General features: G+C 46.0%; 1 protein-coding gene across 10 annotated transcripts in view; it reads right to left on the bottom strand.

Annotated features, from left to right (window-relative positions):
* GRIA3 (glutamate ionotropic receptor AMPA type subunit 3) overlaps window positions 1-20038 on the bottom strand; it is a 207609-nt gene extending 187571 nt beyond the window's left edge. For 4 of the 10 annotated variants that reach the window (XM_028714213.2, XM_028714212.2, XM_028714211.2 and 1 more), the window contains exons 1-2: window positions 19163-20035; window positions 16328-16486 (exon numbers count right to left, since the gene is read on the bottom strand). In XM_028714213.2, the coding sequence (XP_028570046.1) occupies window positions 16328-16486; window positions 19163-19253 (250 nt within the window). In that variant the 5' untranslated portion in view covers window positions 19254-20035. Of the gene's footprint in view, window positions 1-16327; window positions 16487-19162 lie in introns of all 10 variants that reach the window. The other 6 variants (XM_028714214.2, XM_028714216.2, XM_028714210.2 and 3 more) reach the window with 3 other exon arrangements.
* Window positions 20039-20973: the final 935 nt, after the last annotated feature.

Below are 20973 nucleotides of genomic sequence, written 5' to 3' on the forward strand. Positions count from 1 at the left end.
GATGTCCACAGCTGACCCTCAGCTACCTTTGGGAGGAACAAGGTGGCACTGCATATACTTTTTGTTTAAGTTCATTGTTCCACAGTAGTACCTTTGAGTGAAGGGCAGATTATAAAGAGTTCCTGATAAATAAGCAAATAATTTGTGGGGTCTTGGCTCACTTCCTCTGATTTAGGACTCCAGCTATACGATACAGTCATCTCAAAGGGCCAACTTCTCCCATGGAAAAGCAACAAAAAAGGGTCAGAGCCATCCTGATGCAAGACAAAGAGTTAAGGTATCAAATTCCAGGTAAGTTTCAAATGTCTGCATTGTCTCTCAGGAGACCACGGTACAGCAGATATAAAAGCAGCTCCTTCCACTCTTTTTCTCTTTGCTAACATCTGGTAGATCTTAAAAACTAATTTCATAAGGAGCACTTGTCCTGCACCAATTGGCTTTGCCCTTTAGTAAATTTTGGGGTGTGTGCTCTGGACTTCATTTTAGTTGTTACTGATGCCATAGACACCAGCATATTTCAACAAGAAGCCTCATTCTTGGATTTAAATAGCTAAAAAGTTGCTCATCATACAATAGTGGGTCTGGGGACTCACTAACAAAAGCGAGTCCTTGCGGTTAGAAATAGACTTCTACTTCAAGGTTTGAAGGCTAAACACCCACCATACTTTACTCAATGGTCTGAAGATTTTACTGCATTTTTTTAAAAAAAATATTTGGAGGTATCTATCTCATTTGTATATCTATTTGGACATATAGACAACATCTGTATATATCAGGGACGCGGGTGGCGCTGTGGGTTAAAGCCTCAGCAACTAGGACTTGCGGATCGAAAGGTCGGCGGTTCGAATCCCCACGGCGGGGTGCGCTCCCGTCGCTCGGTCCCAGCGCCTGCCAACCTAGCAGTTCGAAAGCACCCCCGGGTGCAAGTAGATAAATAGGGACCGCTTATCAGCGGGAAGGTAAACGGCGTTCCGTGTGCTGCGCTGGCTCGCCAGATGCAGCTTTGTCACGCTGGCCACGTGACCCGGAAGTGTCTCCGGACAGCGCTGGCCCCCGGCCTCTTGAGTGAGATGGGCGCACAACCCTAGAGTCTGGCAAGACTGGCCCATACGGGCAGGGGTACCTTTACCTTTATATATATATCAGGGTTGATTCTTATTGATGTCAGCTGACATCCCTTCTTTCTTTTCGCTATATCTGCAAACAATGAAATTAAAAGTGGTGGGGACCGCCACCACGCAATGCTGATCCTGAGAGCCATCTGTAGGCTATTTCATTCATACTGCTGGAGTGAATTGGGGGCATTGTGTGTATTTACAATGGTAGGTGGGTTACACACGCCAGTGTAGAATGCAGCACTACTGCTGGTGGCTGTCTGTAGATAAGCCTGCATATTGCTTTGCCAGTCTCCGCCAAAACTGGTGCCAGGGCTGTCCAAGGCAATGTCATGCCACATTCCATACCACCTGCAGGATGCCATTCTAGATGGATACTTCTACTAATGTTTGAGGAAAGGAGACAGATTTCTTTAAATAGTTTAATGATGACCTTCCAAAAATGACCCTTCAACTTGCCTTATCTTGTACTAGATATACAAATCCATAATACGAATTACTGTCACCCTCTAACTGTACTCAGCACAGAGGAGGATGCCAATTGTGGACGACATGCCATTTGCCGGGTTGCTATCACACTCTCCATCCTTCCAAGCCAGTGGATATTGTTTTAGAAAACTCACTCCCAAGGCAGCCTCCAACATTCCAATGAATGTAGAATAAGGTAGTAGCCCCTGAAGGACACACACAGTTCCTCTGAAGGCCTGTACATCCATTTTGCTGAATCAGCAGCTCGTCGCCTTGGATAAGAACATTTCAGCCAGCTATCACACAGTGATCTGTCCAAGGTTCTGACTGCACATGCCTTGTCTAAGCCAGCCCTTATTTACCAAATCGCTAAAGCCTTATCTGCACTGCACATTTAAAGCAGCATCCTATCACTTTAAATAGTCATGGTTTCCCTCAAAAAATCATGAAGACTAGTTCGTTAAGGGTACTGAGAGTTGCCAGGAGACCCCTTTCCCTCACTGAGAGCTACAGTTTCCAGAGTGGTTGAACAATCAATCCCTCTTTTCAATAAGCTCTCTGAGGAGAATCAGGGTCTCCTAACAATAATTCTCAGCACCTTTAACAAAATGAGGTTCCCAGCATGGGGACTAAGCTGCCCTGCCAATATATGGCAACAGTGTTCCAGTCCAGCTACTCTGTGAACCCTGAGACCAGCTGCACAGGACATCCACTGTATTTTTTTTCATGCATTTGGCACAGTGTTTAAAAAGGAAATCTTCTGCTCAGGACCTATATTTTAGCAGGTAGAAGGAGAGCTAATGTATCTACATTCCCAGAAGTAACAGGAAGAATGGAAGGATGCTGACTTGTGATGTGACATTTTTGGCGTTTTCCCTCTCCCCTTTTGGTAAGCATTAAATTATATGCATGCTGAGAAAAGCAAATATCCCATGGTGGCTCGATGCAGGAGACTTCCTCAATCTGCTAATTATATTCATCTAAAGTTTCTCCAAGGGTGACCTAATCTGAATTGCAATGAAAATGTCAACCTTGAAGCCAGAGTTAGCATTGCCTGATATTTCAGATGTGTGAAAGAGGTTGATGACAGGGCTGCTCTTTTGACATTAAGCAAAGTTAATTAGACAACGAGAAGTTTGGCAGCTTCAAAACAAATGCAATCAATATAGCAAAACTGAGAAGCAGCAGAGGAGAAGCTGTGGTCACCTACCTGGTCCCTCTCCCCATGTGACTGCAATTCCCTTTTGTTCCAGTTTTCTGGCCTTTTGTTTATTTCAAATCAGCCACTCAATTTGGGAGTATTCAGGTGAAGGTCATATTACACAGTGACCCAATAGGCAAAACATGTGAAGTGCATTAGTGTTGGTGTTTTAAGAAGAAAAAAAATGAGTGGTAATGTCATCTTCAAAAAGTTTAGTAATTATTTGGTACTATATTCACTGGATCCAAATCAAGCCAATACATCTACTTGTCGTAACTAGTGGGTCCTACCTAGGGCAATCTTATTTTCCTGTGTGGTCCCAACCGAAGCGGGGGATTTGTAACAGTCAAAAGGTTAGTTGTTGACAAACACAGGATGCTGAATTATATTACTGGTTCATCCAGTTCAATATTTTCTGCACAGACTGGCAAAGGCTCTTCGGAGTTTCAGAGAGGAATCTCTACCAGCCCTAGCTGGAGAAGCTAGGGATTCAACCTTCAGCCTTTTGCATGCAAAGCATAAGCTCTGCCATTGAATCTTGACCCATCCCTTAACTCAGGGTAGATAAACATGTTTCATGCCAACTATTTCAGCACCAGGCAGCCCTGCCAGTGGTCAGGGATGATGGGAGATGTTAGCATCCCAGATATTGTTAGATAACAAGTTCCCTATCGTTGTCCTAATTGGAGCGTGTCCAGCAGAGGGCAACCAGAATAGCGAGGACGTCTGGAAACTAAGTCCTATGGTGTTGGGTTGGTGGAGCTGGGTAGGTTTAGGCAGGAGAAGGGACGATTAAGAGGAAATATTACAGCTGTGTTTAAATATAGGGCTGTCATACAGGGTTGTCATAAGGTAGATGGAGCAGGCTTGCAAGGAAAGATTTCAGATAAGCTTTAGGAGAAATTTATAGCAGTAAGATTTGTTGAACATTAGTCTCAGGACATGGTGGGCTGTCCTTTGCTGGAGATATATAAGTAAAGTCTGGGCAGTCATCTTTCTGGGATGCTGTGGCTGCACTGTGCAGTTTCGATCCTGCATTGTGTAGGGGTCGTTGTTTATATTATTTATTATACCATTATGTGCCAAAATGTGTTAGACTAGATGACTTCCAAGGTCCCTCAAAACTCTTTAATTTCAAATTGTAAGCTTAGTTTGATCAGTCATTGTGCATGCATTAAAAAATACAAAAAAATTAAACACTTTGCGACAGTTGTGGGGAACAGTTGTCTCTCCATGTATTACTAAGCAGTAACTCCCATCATGCCATACCTGCTGGGATATTTTAGCAATATCAAGAAAGCCAAATGTTCTCCAGACCAGCTTTACGTACCATTGCAAAAGGAAAGTCACAATGCAGGTTCCTGCTATTTATTCAAATGGGAGATTCTCTCTCCCTACTCTAAACCTTCAGTTTAAAATAACCATTTATGTTGAGTGCTCTGTTTTCCCCTTGCTTGCCATGCATCTCTATGCTCCCTTGGATCTGAACTGCTGTCTTCTGTATCAAATTTGTCAAAGATTTGGCTTGCTGTTGCAGCCCTCTCATGTGAATATTCCCAGTGGGCTTGGGTCTTGTTCCTCCTGAAGTCAATGGGAAATAAAACTCTCAAAGACCTCAGAGGATGAAAGTCCCCTGGCTTCTTGTTTAAGTAAGAAGTCAGGCTCTTTCTGCTCCAGTGAAGAATACTCCAAACATAAGAAGTAAAGCTACAATCACTACTGGCCATCCTCATCTTAGAGAAATGCAGTTCACATTTTGCATCAAACATAGTGAAAAGGTTCTCAGATGCAGACGTTCAATAATAAGACAAGCAGATGCCCAGGTCTCTGCAAAACACTGGGGGCACACCTTCAGAATTTATTTAATGTACTTTTACACCACTTTAACTGTCATGGCTTCCCCAAAAGAATCATGGAAACTGTAGCTTGTTAAGGGTGTTGGTAATTTTAGCTGTGTAAGCTGTACAAGTCCTAACAATTTGCAGCACTCTTAACAGACTACAGCTCCCAGGAATTTTTTAGGGTGGGGAATGCCCTGGCTGTTAAAGTGGCATAAGGTAGAGGTAAAGGGACCGCTGACCATTCGGTCCAGTCGTGGCTGACTCTGGGGTTGCGGCGCTCATCTCACTTTATTGGCCAAGGGAGCCAGTGTACAGCTCACCATCAGTCAGCTGGGCATCTTCTGCATCCTAAGCTTCTCATCCTGGTGGATCTTGTCCCCTTAGCTGGTTCCTCCCCCTGCCCCCCCCACCTCTACCTAGTAAAGGTAAAGGGACCGCTGACCATTAGGTCCAGTCGTGACCAACTCTGGGGTTGCGATGCTCATCTCGCTTTATCGGACGAGGGAGCCGGCATACAGCTTCCGGGTCATGTGGCCAGCAACAGCATGACTAAGCCGCTTCTGGTGAACCAGAGCAGCGCACAGCAACGCCATTTACCTTCCCACCAGAGCAGTACCTATTTATCTACTTGCACTTTGATGTGCTTTCAAACTGCTAGGTTGGCAGGAGCAGGGACCGAGCAACGGAAGCTCATCCTGTTGCGGGGATTCAAACCAGCAAGTCCTAGGCTCTGTGGTTTAACCCACAGCGCCACCTGCATCCCCATTAAAGTGGCATAGCACTGCTTTAATTTATGATGTGAGTGTAACCTGGGAGAATTTAGTCTTGGGGACCACGTACAGTATATAAATGCTGAAAATATGTCTCTAGTCATTCACAGGTCATCAACACACCAGCAGTCCTTGTTTGTATTTTACAGGTGGGTAGCTACAGTCAAGTGTGTCCATGGACAGACAGATTTATGAACCACTGACTTTAAGGGTGGCTTCTTCTGTATCAAAGCCTTTGCACCTGTCACCACTTCTTCTTGTTGCTATGAATTCATCTTTAGCGAGGCCAGAGATTGGTCAGAAACTTAATGAGATCCAGATAGCAGGAGGAGAAGTAATCATGGAGCATCATGCTAATTGTAACTGCAGCAGTACAGGAGGGTAAGGGAGGAGAAGGGCACTAACTAAAACAGGTGCAGGGAACCTTTGGTCCTCCAGATGCTTATGGACAATTTCCATCAGCTACAGCAAGCATAGCCAATGGCCAGGGATGCTGGGAGGCATAGCTCAGCAACAGCTGGAGGACCACATGTTCACCACACCTGCACTAACGTAAAGGCTGGGTTAATTGATGCCATTATCACTTAAAGCTAAGCAGAAGCCCCCAATCTGGCCGGTGTCTGGATGTCTGGAACAACACAGGAGCCCTATATAAACCGAGCTTCTCAAAACATAACCCACATTTAGAGTGTCTCAGTGGGGAGGGCCATCCTTTGAGGTACCTAAGAGTGATTTGCACGTTCAACTGCTAGCCCTGTCCTCTCTCTCTACTCCCCTTCCTCTGTTAATTCCCTTAAAACAGAGGCATCTTGGGCAGCAGTGAAATGACCAGTTTGCATCATCATTGCTTTACCAGCTGGCTTAAAAGAGAGAGAGAGAGAGAGAGAGAGAGAGAGAGAGAGAGAGAGAGAGAGAACACACCCAGAGGCAAGGAAAGCAAGTTGTTTGTCCAGTGGAAACAGAAAATGAGGAACAGCAACAGACAAGAAAAGTGTTGCACATAGCAGGGAGTAAAGGCATTTTTTTTCTTATTTAAATGATCTCTCCAAATTGTGGGTCATATCATGTCCTGTAATACTATTCACCACATCAAAACATGCCAAGTTTTTGTTTTGTAAAACCCGATCCCTCTGAATGCTTGAAAACGAATCGAAGAGGGGAGAAAACACACCACACCACTGAGGAGAAATAGTGAAGAAAAGCTACAAAACCCCCCATTTGATGAGAAGCACCCAAACAAACATCTAAATGGATCTCGGCAAACAAGGATAATTAGGTAATTATGCTCTTTTTCCCTTTGGTTGGCAAAGGAGGAAATGCCATGGCATCTGCATCTAGGATGCAGACAGATCAACATTTGTTATCTCTCTTTGTGGGCTAACTGAAGATTTTGAACAGATACCTACAAGGAAATTTAATAAGAGGAATGAGAATAGAGGGTGGCCTGCAGATTGGTCAAGGTGGCTAGCTGTTGATGAGAGATCATCTGCATCGAACAACTACAGCTTTTAAAAATAGGCCCCACCTTCACTAAGATCAACCAATTTTCTTGCAGGGTTTTAAGTATTAAAGCTAACCCTTTTCCCTTGGAAAATTCCAGAGCGGGGTGGGTGAAGTAACCCAAGGCTTGGGTTTCTAAATATCCCCTACAAATGGTGCGTAATCGAAGACCACATTTGTTGACCATAAAGGTGTACAACAGCCCTCTTTTTTTTTTTTTTGCGATGACAGTGCAGAGAGAGAGAGAGAGAGAGAATATGCGATCTGAGTGCTAATGAGCTGACACTGCAGTGGCTGGAGCAATGTAGTGTAGTGCACTACAAGAGCAGAACAGAAAAAGACACCAGCAGTGCTTTATTTTGAGGGAATAGGAGCAACAGAACGTTAAACATAATTGAAAACCTAACAGTAAAAGACACCGTTGGAGGTTTTGAATTAAACTCAGAGAGAGGGAATTTATTTACACACACACACACACACACACACACACACACACGTAGTAATTGCTAGGGATGGAATTATGCATTTAAGCTGCTCTGTCTCAATATACTCCAACAAAGATGTCTCACTTCAAATGTGAGCTGAACCCTGCAATGCCTCTGTATCCACCTGCTTACATTGACTTATGCACTCATCAGACTTGCAAAGCAAGTTAGCAGCTTCATTTGGCATTTCCTGCCCCCCAAGGAAGAGAGAGAACCCAAAGCTGTAGAATGGTCACACTATTGCTAACGGAGCATTTGCCCATCTGATTGCTGTTGCCTACACTGACTGGCAGTGGCTCTCCAAGGTTTCAGATAAGGAGCCTTTCCCAGCCCTACCTGGAGATTCTGGGGGTTGGATCTGGGCAAAGCAGATGCTCCACCACTGAGCTACAGCTCAGTACAGCATCTCTCCTCTGTATCCCCAGATAGGTGTTAACACCAAGATAAGAAACATGGTATGCCAAGACAAAATACTACAGGTTTATGTAGCAAGTTAACTGGAAAAGGGGGGAGTGCTTACACACACACACACACACACACACACACACACACACACACACACACAAAATCTCATGAGATCAGAGTAGTTCTGCCTCTGAAAATAGATGATACCTTTTAGCGAATAGCCCATTTTCCCTTCCATGTTTCCCCAGGTAAGTCTATGCTACCTCAGATGTGACCAGGTTGCAGTAAACTGGATACGGCATAAGAAACGAGTTTTCTTCCTCCTTGATCAAATTAGAAAATGGTTTCAAGAGATCATAATTTCAAACCGTAGGACAACGTTTCCTTATCATTCTGCCTCCACACTCGCAAATCTAGATTAGATCTCCATTTATAGTTTTATGACACTACAAGCTGACCAGCCCTTAAGACACGCCCTGTTAAGTGCCAGAGCTCTGGGCACCCTGAAAGTGCCCTTGGTTACACCAGAAGGCAGAGTGAAGGTTGTATGGAAGGAAATTTCAGTCAAACAAGAAACTTTCTAACACTAACAACTGGTCAATAGCAGACCAGACTGCCTTGTGGGGCAGGGTGGGGGGGGGGGCGCTATCATTTGCTGGAGGTATTTAAGCAGGAGGCTAGACATCTGCCAGGGTTGCTGTGGATGAAACATATGACCATTGCATCCCTGACTGATCCTTCACTGAGCAGAGCACTGCACCTGGATTCCTCGGGGAGGAAGGGCCATAGCTCAGTGACAGAGCATCTGCCTTGCATGAAGAAGATCCCCAGTTCAATCCCTGGCATCTCCAGATACTGCTAGGAATGACTCCTGGTTTGACACCCTGGAGAGCCACTTCTGGGTGGCTAATAATAATAATAATAATAATAAATTTATTTACTTAATTTATATATTGCTCACTCCATAGGGAAAAATACATGTCATTTAAATATCCATTTAAAAATACTGATAGAAGCAAACATTGAAAACAAGGTGGCATTATTTTTAAAAAGCAAAATAACAAATAAAAACAGCAATAATTATCCGGCTATCTTTGGAATGCAAAATACTTTTATAGGCATTTTAACAACCCAGTGGGAATCAAATTTACACACACACACACACACACACACACACACAACACAACACAACACAACACAACACAACACACACAACAACCTGGGATGATTTTACCCTAGGATCAAATAGTGAAACTATTAGGGTGAAAACACCTTCAAATGTCTTTAGGAAGAACAATATACCACTTGATACCTTTACAAGTGCCCCAGCTGAAAAAGAAAGGGGTGGTTAAAACAAAATAGGAACCAAGGACCTGAACATTTAGCACCATCCCAATTTAAAACATATTATAGAATTCAGCGATAAAAGAATAATAGTAATCTGACCACCTTGTCCCTTGCAGTATTCATTATGATGGGGCTCTATTTATAGTATAAACTTATATTGGTTTTATACCTATCACTCTAATTGCACCCAAGGAAGGTAATTTGGTAAAGCACTGACTTTGTCCCCCAACCACTCTTCGCAGAATTATATTTCCCAGAGTCCCTGAAGGAAGGGAATGCAACTACCAACTTTCCCTAACCTGGTGGTCTCCAGATCTTTGAGAGTACAACCCCCATGGGCATGGGGTGCATGAAGCTGGTGCTGAAGGGAACATGGCTATACTAGCTAAAGCTGATGGGATTTGTCCGAAACACCTGAATGGCACAAGGTTGGGAAAGGATGGACTAAACCAGTGTTTCCCAACCTTTTTTGGGCAAAGGCACACTTGTTTGATGAAAAAAATATCGAGGCACACCACCATTACAGCCCCGTGACGTCAGCGCGCAGCGTCACGCCGGGAGGGACGCACGAGCTCCTTCTCCTTCTCGTTCAGGGCCGGGTCGCCGCCGTGAGGGAAGGGCGCCGGGGCGCTGCTGCTGCTACTGCCGCCGCCGCTCCCGGCAGGCATGGGCCCAGCTGAGGTGGCGGCGGCTGTTGTGGTGGTGGCGGCGATAGCGGGCGGAGGAGGGGGCGGCGGGGCCGAGGTGGCCGGCGGCGGCGGGGGAGGCGGCGGCGGGTGGAGCAGGAGGGCGGCCGAGGCCGGTGAGGGAGTAGGGTTGCCCGGGGCTTGAGGAGCCGTCGCCGGGAGTTGCTGCTGCTGTTGTTGCTGCTACTGCCCGGACATGCCGGCCTCCTCCTCGTCCGCTGTCCCGCGCTCCTCCCTTTTGCGCACGCTGCCCCACCGCCGCTCCATTGGCCGGGTCCTGTCAGCTGATCCTGTGTTATTTCCTGTGTGTGTGTGTGAGGGGAGAATGGAGAGAGAAACCTCGGCACCACCACCGCGGAGCCGCCCCCGGCTCGACGCGGATCCTCGCCGTCGCCGCCCCGCCTCTCGCCGCCCGCCTCGCCCGCCTCCCTCCCACGGCACACCAGGCAACGTCTCGCGGCACACTAGTGTGCCGCGGAACACCGGTTGGGAAACACTGGACTAAACAGTCTGTTGAATCTGCAGTGCAGATAAACCCCAAATCACGGTAGAGTCACTGCAACTTTTTCATTTTCAGTTGCAAATATCAAAGGCAAATATCACATGGTAGCCCTTGAGGGTAGGTGACTATCCAAGAGAAGCCACACAATTGTAGGAAAATGTATCCAAAACATAAAAAAAGCATTAGCTCATTAATAAGGATAAGGGATTGGCAGTGGCTAATTTGTATACACTTTGGGGAACTAGGGCATATTTGTATGCATGAGCATTATGACTTTACAGAGACAAATTACTTTCAGATCTGAGAATAGTAGTGGCCTTTCTGGATATTTATTTGTAGCTGCAAAGACTTCAGTGTTCAGTGGGCAGGACTGCAAATAATGTATTTCCACCCACTGTAATACATCGTCAACTGAGCTTTTTATTCCAGACAAGGTCACTTTTCCCTACCCTTTCTTCTGCGTACTTAGCCACAGATGCTCCAGGAGAATAGGATGCGGGGGGGGGGGGGGAGGGAGAAAATGTTTACCTTCACATATCATATCAGATACAGATTTACCGGGCCACTTGCATTGAATAGTCTGTTGCAAGTCTACTGCCAAATAAAGAAATGTAACTTCTTTTCAAAAGGCATGTATGGAATTCCATTGACAGAAGATATGGCAATGGCTTAGACAGTTTCCTTATACCATGTCAAACCATTGATCCATCTAGCTCAGCATGGCCTACACTGCTTAGCAGTGATTTCCCAAGGTTTGTGATCTTCCCCAGCTCTATCTGAAGGTGCCATGAATTATACTTGGGATCTTCTGCATTCAAAGTGCATGCTCTTCCACCAAGTCACAGTCATTCCTCCTGAATTCAAGAGACAAGTTAAAGCATCCAACAGCAACTTTAAGCTGTGGAGACACCCATGATCTGAGGGAGTTTGCCACTGAATATCAGATGCTTGAAACAAACAGGGACAGGCTACTTTGTGTTTTGATCTTAAGTTCCCAGAAGGATGCTGCTGGCCACTCTTTAAAGCAGGACATTGGACTAGGATTAGGTAAAGGTAAAGGGACCCCTGAGCATTAGGTCCAGTTGTGACCGACTCTGGGGTTGCGACGCTCATCTCGCTTTATTGGCCGAGGGAGTCAGCATACAGCTTCCGGGTCATGTGGCCAGCATGACTAAGCCGCTTCTGGTGGACCAGAGCAGCACACGGAAACACCGTTTACCTTCCCGCGGAGTGGTACCTATTTATCTACTTGCACTCTGACGTGCTTTCGAACTGCTAGGTTGGCAGGAGCAGGGACCGAACAACAGGAGCTCACCCCGTTGCGGGGATTTGAACCGCTGACCTTCTGATCGGCAAGTCCTAGGCTCTGTGGTTTAACCCACAGCACCACCCACATCCCTGGACTAGGATTAGTGATGGGGAATTTGTGGCACATGCTTTTGCTAGACCACAACTCCCATCAGCCCTGACCATTGACTATGCTGGCTGGGGTTATGGGAATTGGAATTCAGCTGTATTTGGAAGTCTGTAGCTTCTCATCTCTGGCCTGGATGGAACTCATGGTCCAATATAGGGTGCAACTTGAGGAAAAATAAGCATGCTTTGGTTTCCTTTCCAAATGCTTAATTGCTAAATCAGACTAGATTGCCATAAGCAAGCATCAAATGTACCCTATAATCACACTAACCACATGTATGGGCAAATAAGGGCAGCAACAAGCAACCAACAGTGCAACTCTATGTTTACTCAAAATTAAATGCACCTGGTGGGACTTAGTCCTAGTGAAAAGAATTGCAGCTCCAGTGATGTTAAAATGTGCAGTTGTGGAGGAGAAATACACCTTGGCATTACCATGTTATTTTCTAATTGGATTAGGGATGCATTCAGGAAGATCAAGTGCTGCTGCAACAAGTAATATAATGCATGATATATGCTCCTGAGCATTTAATAAACTGTTCAATTCCAGTCTGATTGGTAGCATTCAGAAGAGTGAAGATAAAGAACTGCTTCTCTCCAGGCACAATTAATGCATGGAGTTCCATGGCAAATATCGAGAATAGCTTTAAAGGGGGTGAGACAAATGAGGATTGTGCACTGAGATAGATATATAAAACCTCCAGGTTCAGAGGCAGCATGCCACTGAATAGCAGTGAGGGTGGGCTATTGCTTTTATGCTCAGGAGCACATGACTGGTACCCTCTTTCCTGAAGCTTCTAAAGTGGGATCTGCAATAAGATATTGCTAAGTTGAGAGCTCCTGCACTTGTGGTCTGCTCCGTTCCAGCCAGCCATGCCGCCTCTCAAGATTGCCCATTCCATTTGCCATCTCTCCCCAGTTTTCTATTCCTCTGTCAACTGATGCTTAACATCCTGTGGCCATGGAGCATTCTCAGCCCTTACTGAGCTGATGAGAAAGGGCACTGCACTGTCTTAAAGTCTCCCCTCCTAAACATGGCAGTACCATGCTCCTTGGATGGTGCCTTGTAGCCTCCTTCCAGCAGCTCTTACAGCCCTGCTGGTGCCAAGCGCATTGCTCTGCTTTCCTTTGGACCACATCAGCAAGGTCGAGGGAGGGTGTCGTGTTGTCTGGGCAGCGCAATACCTCTATATGCACTGCCCAGGCTTGCTCCCCAGGGACGTCACTTCAGTACTTCTACTGCAGTAGTTTGACTTCACTCCCAGAGCTACACTCTATTGTCTCTTGAGAAAGATGCCAACGTGGCAGTACCTCTTCCTATTTTTTTCAGTAACCTCATTTTGCTTACATACCCATTGTAACCAGATATCACTATTAGTTTATATAATGCTGCTGCACTGGATGACTTTGGGGTTTGGCTGAAAGGGCTCTTATATTCTTAAAATGAGGGTAATTATAAGGCAGAATGATTACTTTGGATGCCACAGAAGAGCAGCAAGGGGCCAATTATTTCATCATTAGGTGTGTGTGTTTGTTTAACTGAAAGAAGAAGGAATGGTGTTTATTTTCCATCTCAGATCGACAAGTGTTTTAAACCAGCATTGCAAGTGATTCTGGAGTTTTATTGAAGGTTTATTCTGCAACTTGTTTTCAGTGCTGGCTGAAAGGCAAGCTGCATAAGGCAAGCTGAGGTGACTGCTTCAGGTGGTAGGATACACAGGGGCAGTAGATCCAGCCTCCAATGAATACATCACTCGCTGCTGTGGTAGCAGCAATGACTGTGGTATGCTCCTCCTTAGCTGCCCCAACCCCAAGTCACCTGTACAGCAGTCTCGGTTAATAGGAAGTGCTGCTGGCCCACCCCCCCCCCATGTTCCTCTTGTAGATCTTTATTTCCCCCTTTTTCCTGATGACAATCTTCACTCACCCCTTCTTCCCCGAGAGGGGTGGGCACCATTTTGTGGTTTGATTCAGGTGCCAAAATACATTGGGCTGGCATGCTTTCGCCACAATATAAATGCACCAGTGGTGTATTTATTCTGCTCTATTGGTTTTTCTGTGATGCTTCCCAAATGCTGCCACATTATTGCTGACCTGAGGGCTTATAGAGCAACAAGAGTGGACAGAAACAAACATTTGGTGTATAGAATGTTACAGGTTTCAGCAGGAAGTTACAGAACATGTGCTGGTTGTAAATGAAGCAGTGAGACTGCTCCAAAATGTTTGTAGGTACAAACAGTATTGGATGTGGGATCACTCAGGACTGTTCCAATAGCATCATGAACACAAATAATAATAATCTGTGCCATTAAAAGGACACCTTGAGGCACCCTTCATAGGACCCAAGCAGCAGTTTTATGGTTTTTTTTTAAAAAAAGAAAGTAGTTAATAGCCAATTATCATAAAAGTACAGTGCCTTTAGTTTAAATCCATATAATTGATATTTTAAAGGAAACTATGTTTGAGATAGGGCCTCTTGAAGGGATTACATTCATTAAGGATTACTACTCAGATATGTGTTAAGAGAGCTGTTCGGGAAGGACAGGATTATTAAAATAAAACTCCAAATCTAGACATAGGGTTTTACTGGGGGTGGGGGTACTTGCCAACTGACCAGAGAAACAAATGTGTCCCATTCTTGTACCTTTAACATTGCAGAAACCAGCAGATGTAGCTTTTCATAGCATTAAAAAAAATCCTGCTAAGGTTCACACATATGTTGCTGTTATTGTCACAGTTTCAATGGCTGGTTTAAAAAACTGAGAACCTTCATTATAAACATGACTATTGGAATTTTCATTTAAACTTCCAAAGAGCTTGAACTGTAAATCCTACACAAAACAAAACATAAACCAATAGGATGGAATTGCACAACTAGGAGCCTCCCTACAAGGGTCTGTGCAGCAGAAAAAGGCTTTCTTAAAACTAAGCTCACACATTCTCAAAGCTCCTTGCCCAATAATTTTCATGTCTCTGGGACATCTTGCAATTGGATCATGTTATTCTCCCACACACCACCATCACCAGTTCAACTGGAAGGTCCAGGGGAAACATTTTACACAAATGCTACCATGATAACAAATTGAATTATTTGCTGAAGAGTAAGGATTCCTTCCTTCCTTCCTTCCTTCCTTCCTTCCTTCCTTCCTTCCTTCCTTCCTTCCTTCCTTTCTTTCTTTCTTTCTTTCTTTCTTTCTTTCTTTCTTTCTTCCAGCCTCCTTGCTGCCCACCAAAGCTTTTATAAAAAGAGGTGAAGCGCCATCATACAGAGTGGTTTTTGGCAGCAGGGCATGAGAGCTGTCATGGTGTAGTGGTGGCTTCCAGATGTTCTTGAACTCAGACTCCTATCATCCCTAACCATTGGCCATGCTGTCTTGCACTGTTGGGAGCTGACAGTGTAAAAACACCTGGAAGATACTACATTGGCTCACCCCGGGGCTATAAGATCCCTAGACTAGAACCAGGGAGACCCAGGTTTGTGTCACCCTGAACCTCTGGGAGGAAGGGGCAGGATATGAATCCCTTACATTTTAAAACCAACACTCCACAATTGGAATTGTGCGGTCCACCATCCAGTCTGTGAAATGTACCCTTGGCCCAAGTGTACCCAATTGTCTGGTGTTCAAATAATCCAAGTCTGAAATCAGACACCAACTAAGCTTTCAGTGTGGAAGGTCACTGGAACTAAAAAGCCCTCCTTTTGTCTGCTCCCTAAACAGCTTCCTTGGATTTAAGATTAGAGGCTGGCATACAGCCAGAGATGCTCTTGTTGCTGTAAACGTCATCCCTCTTCCAAACAAAAACAGATGCCCAAATATTAAGATAGGCCTTCTAACAGGCTGCAGTGCAGAATGCAGAATTCACTTGCTTTCCTTGACCACACTACATTCATTCCTTGTCTGATTGCCTCAGTCTCTCCCTCTCTAGTCACTCTTTTTCTCTTGTGAAACATCAAGAGCTATGAAAAACACACATGCATTTGCAGTGCTAATTTTTCCAGACTGTCAAGCTTTCTCCACCAATTCTCCTCCCACCCTTCGGTTCCTAGGGCATCCATCAGTTTGCACAGTCACACTGGTTTTTATCAAGGCATTCTCAGCAAGAAGAAATGCTATTTTTAAGGCAGAAGCAGGCCAGTAAGCCTATTTCCCTCTGCCACCCTCAAGGTCACTTCAAAAAGCTTCCTCCACATTTTGTTCCTGAGAGACATTATTTGTGAAATAATCCCCACCTACTTGCTCACACTCCTATCCATGCTATTGCTAAATGCTGCTTATAATCTCCGCATCAAAGCAACAGAGGCACATGAAAATGTCTCTTACTTGGAATTGCTTCCATCAGATTTATTGGGGGGGGTGCTTGTGAAGGGGGGGGGGAACCATATTCATGATCCCAACAGTAGCATGCATTAAAAATGCTGCAAGAGCAATTAATGATGTCTTGCTGCAATCTAGTTTTTACCAAACATGAAATGCAGTTCTAGATAGCTTTTCAGGTCAAGAGGGAGATAATGTGTTTGGACGGTGGAGTTGGGGCATCGGTCTATAAACAGGCAGCGGCTATAATATGAAAAACCCAGCTAGCTACTTACATGCATTTGTTACTGAAAAACTGTTGGAGGAATCCAGATGGTCAACATGGTAGTTCAAGTGAAAAGGTTTTTCTGTAAAATTCTGGTTTGTGTTGTATAACTGTACAGCAAATCGGAATGCGCTATGCTCCTGGACTGTGTTTCTCATGAAAAGTCCCCCTGTAAGGCAGAAGAAACAGCATTTGTTTATTTGCTTAGGTAAAAAACCCTGCATATTTTCAACTGTGTTGGGAATATGCTATGCAGCTGATGCTTATCACCAAACACCACACAGCAAAAATACTATATTCCAGATCTTCAGCAATGTGTTCAAACATATAATGCAGCTTACAACTAGGGTTTATGTGAAACATGTACACACAATCTCTATCTCACTTGCAAGGTTGGAATCTTGTGCATGTTTACCTAGAAGTAAGCCCCACCGACTTCCAAGAAAACAGGGATAGGATTGGGCTTCTGTAGCCCAATACCATCTATGCTTACTCCAGAGCAAATCTCACTGAGTGTAGTGGGGCTTATTCCTAACCCACAGGTATGCATACAATTGCTGCCTGCAGTCTATATGCCTCATATATGTTGGTGTCTCACAACAGAACCTTAAGGTATCATTTTAGGGCTTTTTGTTCAGAGCAAACAAATACTTTAAACAAGCAAGCTGAAACAAATTCTACCAATATCACTATGGCTCCCTCCCCCCCAAAAAACAATCCTAAACATGCGCAGCCCATTCCTACGTATGCTTACTTAAATGCACATTCAGTGGGGCTTGTTCCCTGGTAATGATGCAGAAACCTGACTGCAGCCTTACTTGGAAGGAGTTCCAACTGGTTCTTACTTCCAAGCAGGCATGCATAGGAAAGGACCTTTAACCCTGCCATCCTGTGCATGCCTACTTAGAAGTAAATCATCCTGAGTTCAATGGAGCTTATTCCCAGATAAGAGGGCACAGGACTGCAGTGTGATTACGGGCTTAAACTATGGGGTAGATATACCCAAGAACACACACACATGCACCGAATTTAGTGGGACTTACTTCTGAGTAAACACAGATAAAGATCAGATATGCATTGCATAAGGCTCCGTGGACCTTGGGGGCTATCGGGCTTCTGCAAGGGTTTTAGGGTTAATCTGCTTGATATGTCTTGGCTCCAGGTAAGGGTTCAAAAGCGTTCTGCTTTGGTCCCGGAGCAACACATTGCAGACACACGTTATGCACGGACAAAGTTTTGAACAGCAATGCGCACAGAGGTCTTCCCAACAAAGACTGGCACAGATCTCGCCTTGGAAGCAGTGAAGGAGAAGGCATTGGGCTGGACCCTTCAAACCGAACTTATTTTTGTTATTTTTATTGTGCGGGGGGGGGGAGGCAATCCCCCTTCCCCCAGAGATGAAGAAACAAAAAGACCACCTGCCTCAGCCGCAAGATGGTCCAAGGTTTAATCCCCCAGCCCCATCTCCGGGTAGGGCTGGAATAAAGACCCTCGAGAGCCACTGCCAGCCAGTGTAGAAGACGGCAGTGAGTCAGATGGACCAATGGCCTGACTTCCAGCGCATCCATGGGATGCATTCCAAAGGAGCTTCCTATGTCTCGCTACCACCCTTGCCTGTTCCTTCTGCAGCCGTGTAGGGAAGGCTACAGCCGCAAACGGAAGGGGGGCGGGAGGAACCCTAACCGAGGTAAAACGGCGCCTTTACGCTAAATGAATACAACGCTATTTTTAAACACGGCTTGGCATTTCTCAATGCCCCAGAACCCCAGTGGGAGGGAACTTTGCACTCCCACTCGCGGAACAGCCCCCCCCCCCCAAATACATTGGATGCAACGCTCGTTTGATGACATATGCAGGCAGACAAGGAATTGATTATTTTAGCCATCTGCCTGCACGCTCCCCTCCGTTTGTCCGCTCCAACCGCCCCCACTCCCCCCCCCCACCTCGCTCCATGCCAGCCCAACACACACACGAGACACCCGATGGATGGTTGTGCCATTTCCGATAGCTTGGTCCCATTAGTCTTGGCACATTTGGGTCCATCAGCTAGACTCACACACCGTCCCGTTCCCCCTCCCCCACGTCCCCCGAGTCTTCAAACAAGACAATGTTTAGAGGTTTTAGAAGAGCTGCGAGTCACAAAAGCGTACTCCATTAAACGGCAGAGTTACGTGCCTCGTGAATCTTGTTGAGTGGGGAGGGAAAGAGAGGGGGAGAGGAAGTTTTGGATTCAGGTGGATTACGGGGGGAAATAGAGTGATAAGACACGGAGCCTCTCTAGCCCCCTTTTTGGGGGAAGGGGGGAGATGAGTGAAAGTTTTGCTTTTCCATTGGGTGAGCGCTTACAGACAATTCTTTAACGAGAATAGCACCCCAATCGACGATCAAATCAAGAGGTGGGGTCTTTAACATAAATAAATCACGATTTCAAATGAGACTGCAAGTCTCATAGTACTGTTAATAATGGTACCGCAATCCAGGCTTCCGTCCCAGCGCTGCCCACCCTCGACCCATTATTAATCTGTCCAAAGGTATGCAGCGCTGCATTTTAATTTTAAAGCAAATGACAATTTCTTTTAGCGAGTGCCTGTCTTGGGGGATCCTTGCGGGAGTGGCGGTGGGGTGGGGGAGTGGAAAGAGGAAAGGCAGTGGGGTATACGAGTTTGAGATGAAAAGGTCGACCCCCCCCCACACACATCGCCACTACTATCATCGACTTCTTTCAATCTTCTTTCAGTATAACCTTGAAGCGATAATAATAATAATAATAATAATAATAATAATAATAATAATAATAATAATAATAAAAAATTAGGCGCTTTGGAAAGTGATACAAGCTTCTTACCTATACTGATGGTGTTTGGAAAACCTCCGAGCGACTCCCCCAGAAGCCCCACCAGCATGAGGAAAATAGTTGGAGGCACCGGCTGACCCATATTAATATGATTTTTTTTTTCTTCTTCTGTTCGTCTAGTTTTCGTTTCGCTCGGTTCTTCTTCGGCCCCTGCAGTTCAGTCCCTACGACGAAACTGACCAGATGGGCATCGGCGCAAATGTGGGGAGCCTCAGAAGTAAGACCCCCTTCCTTTCTTCCTTCCTTCCCTCACTCCCTACCGTTCTTCGCCCTCCTTTTCTCCCTCGTTCCTCCCTTCTTCACTCCAGCCTGAAAAGGCTCATTGGCTTGGAGGAGCTTGCAGCGCAGCCGAGCTGGGACTACGCTTGCCTCTCCCCCTCTTCCCCTACGCAAAGATGGTGGGGCGAGCCAAGCAAACGATCGCCCCCACCTCGCTAGCCTGCCTGCCTTTCCCCCACCCAAAGAGCGAGCCGCCCCCGATCGGGCCACGCGGGGGCTCACAGCTCAAACTTCATCTGCTGCCGCTTGAGCGCGGGTCGTCCCCCTTTCAGGCTCCCGGCACGAACTGCCGCAAGAGCCCCGCAAAACGCGGCGTCTCGATGTGTGTCAGTTTCACCGGCAAGTGAGTGACTGAGAGAGAAAGAGGCAGGCGGGCTGCTGCTGCAACGCCGGGAGATGCGATCAATGGCAACACACCGAGGCTCACGTGGACCTTCCTTTAAAGCTGGCCCCTTTAAAGCTGCATTGACTCTTTCTCGCATTCCATCTCTGGGAGGAGGAGGGGGAGAAAGGAAGGAAGGAAGGAAGGAAGAGAGGGAGAGAAAGAAAAGAGGGAGGTATAGCCAAGAGACAGGGCGATGAGAAAGGTGGGGGGAAGAGAGGGATTGCGGGAGAGGAAGGCAAGCACACGGAAAGGTGGGGGTGAGGGGTGTTAGGAAACATATTCATTTAGTCCATCTAGCTCAGCATTGTCTGCACTGAGTGGCAGTGGCTCTCCAAGGTTTCAGGCAGAGGACATTTCCCCTGCCCTCCCTGGAGATGCCAGGGATTGAACCTCTGGGCCTTCAGCATGCAAAGCAGGTGCTCTATCACCAAGCTAAGGCTCTCCCTGCTCTCCCCAGGAGCAAGGCACCTATGCCTCAAGGCTGTTCCCCTGTTCATACACCTGGACTAAGGAGTACAGCCTAAGGAACACCAAAGTCACCAGGGCAGCCAACAGGGTGCCATCCAGCTAGTCCAGCTCTCCTACAGCCAGCCTAGCCAATGACCAGGGAGATGGGAGATGGAGTCTAGTACCTGCGACCAAGTGGGAGGAAGAGTGTTCTTAGGCTTGAATCTTCCCTGTCACCTTCCCACAGGTATCTGGTTGGCCACTGTGATAATAGGAAGCTGGACTATATGGGCCATTGGCCTGATCTAGACAGGCTCTTCTTAGGTTTTTATCTTTCTGATGGAAGCTGCATAGGATGAACTGCAATCTCTATACACATGTTTCCTTGGGAGTAATCCCTATTAATCAACAATTGACTCCTCCCTTCTTATCCTGCATAGCAAGGGTGGGGAACCTTTGGCTTCTAGGTATTACATTAGTCTCAGCAAGCATAGACAATGGCCAGGGATGATGGGAGTTGTAGTTCAGCAGCATCTGGAGGGCCAAAGGTCCCCACCCCCATCTGCTGCATAGGATCCGGTCGCCACTCTGCAAGTATGCTTATATCAAAATAAGCTCCTCTTAGATACAGTGGAGCTTCTTTCTGGTAGACATGCATAGGAACTGGGCTCTCAGGCTGTAGTCCGCCATG

This window comes from Podarcis muralis, chromosome Z, assembly GCF_964188315.1.
Source record: "Podarcis muralis chromosome Z, rPodMur119.hap1.1, whole genome shotgun sequence".
NCBI lineage: Eukaryota > Metazoa > Chordata > Lepidosauria > Squamata > Lacertidae > Podarcis > Podarcis muralis.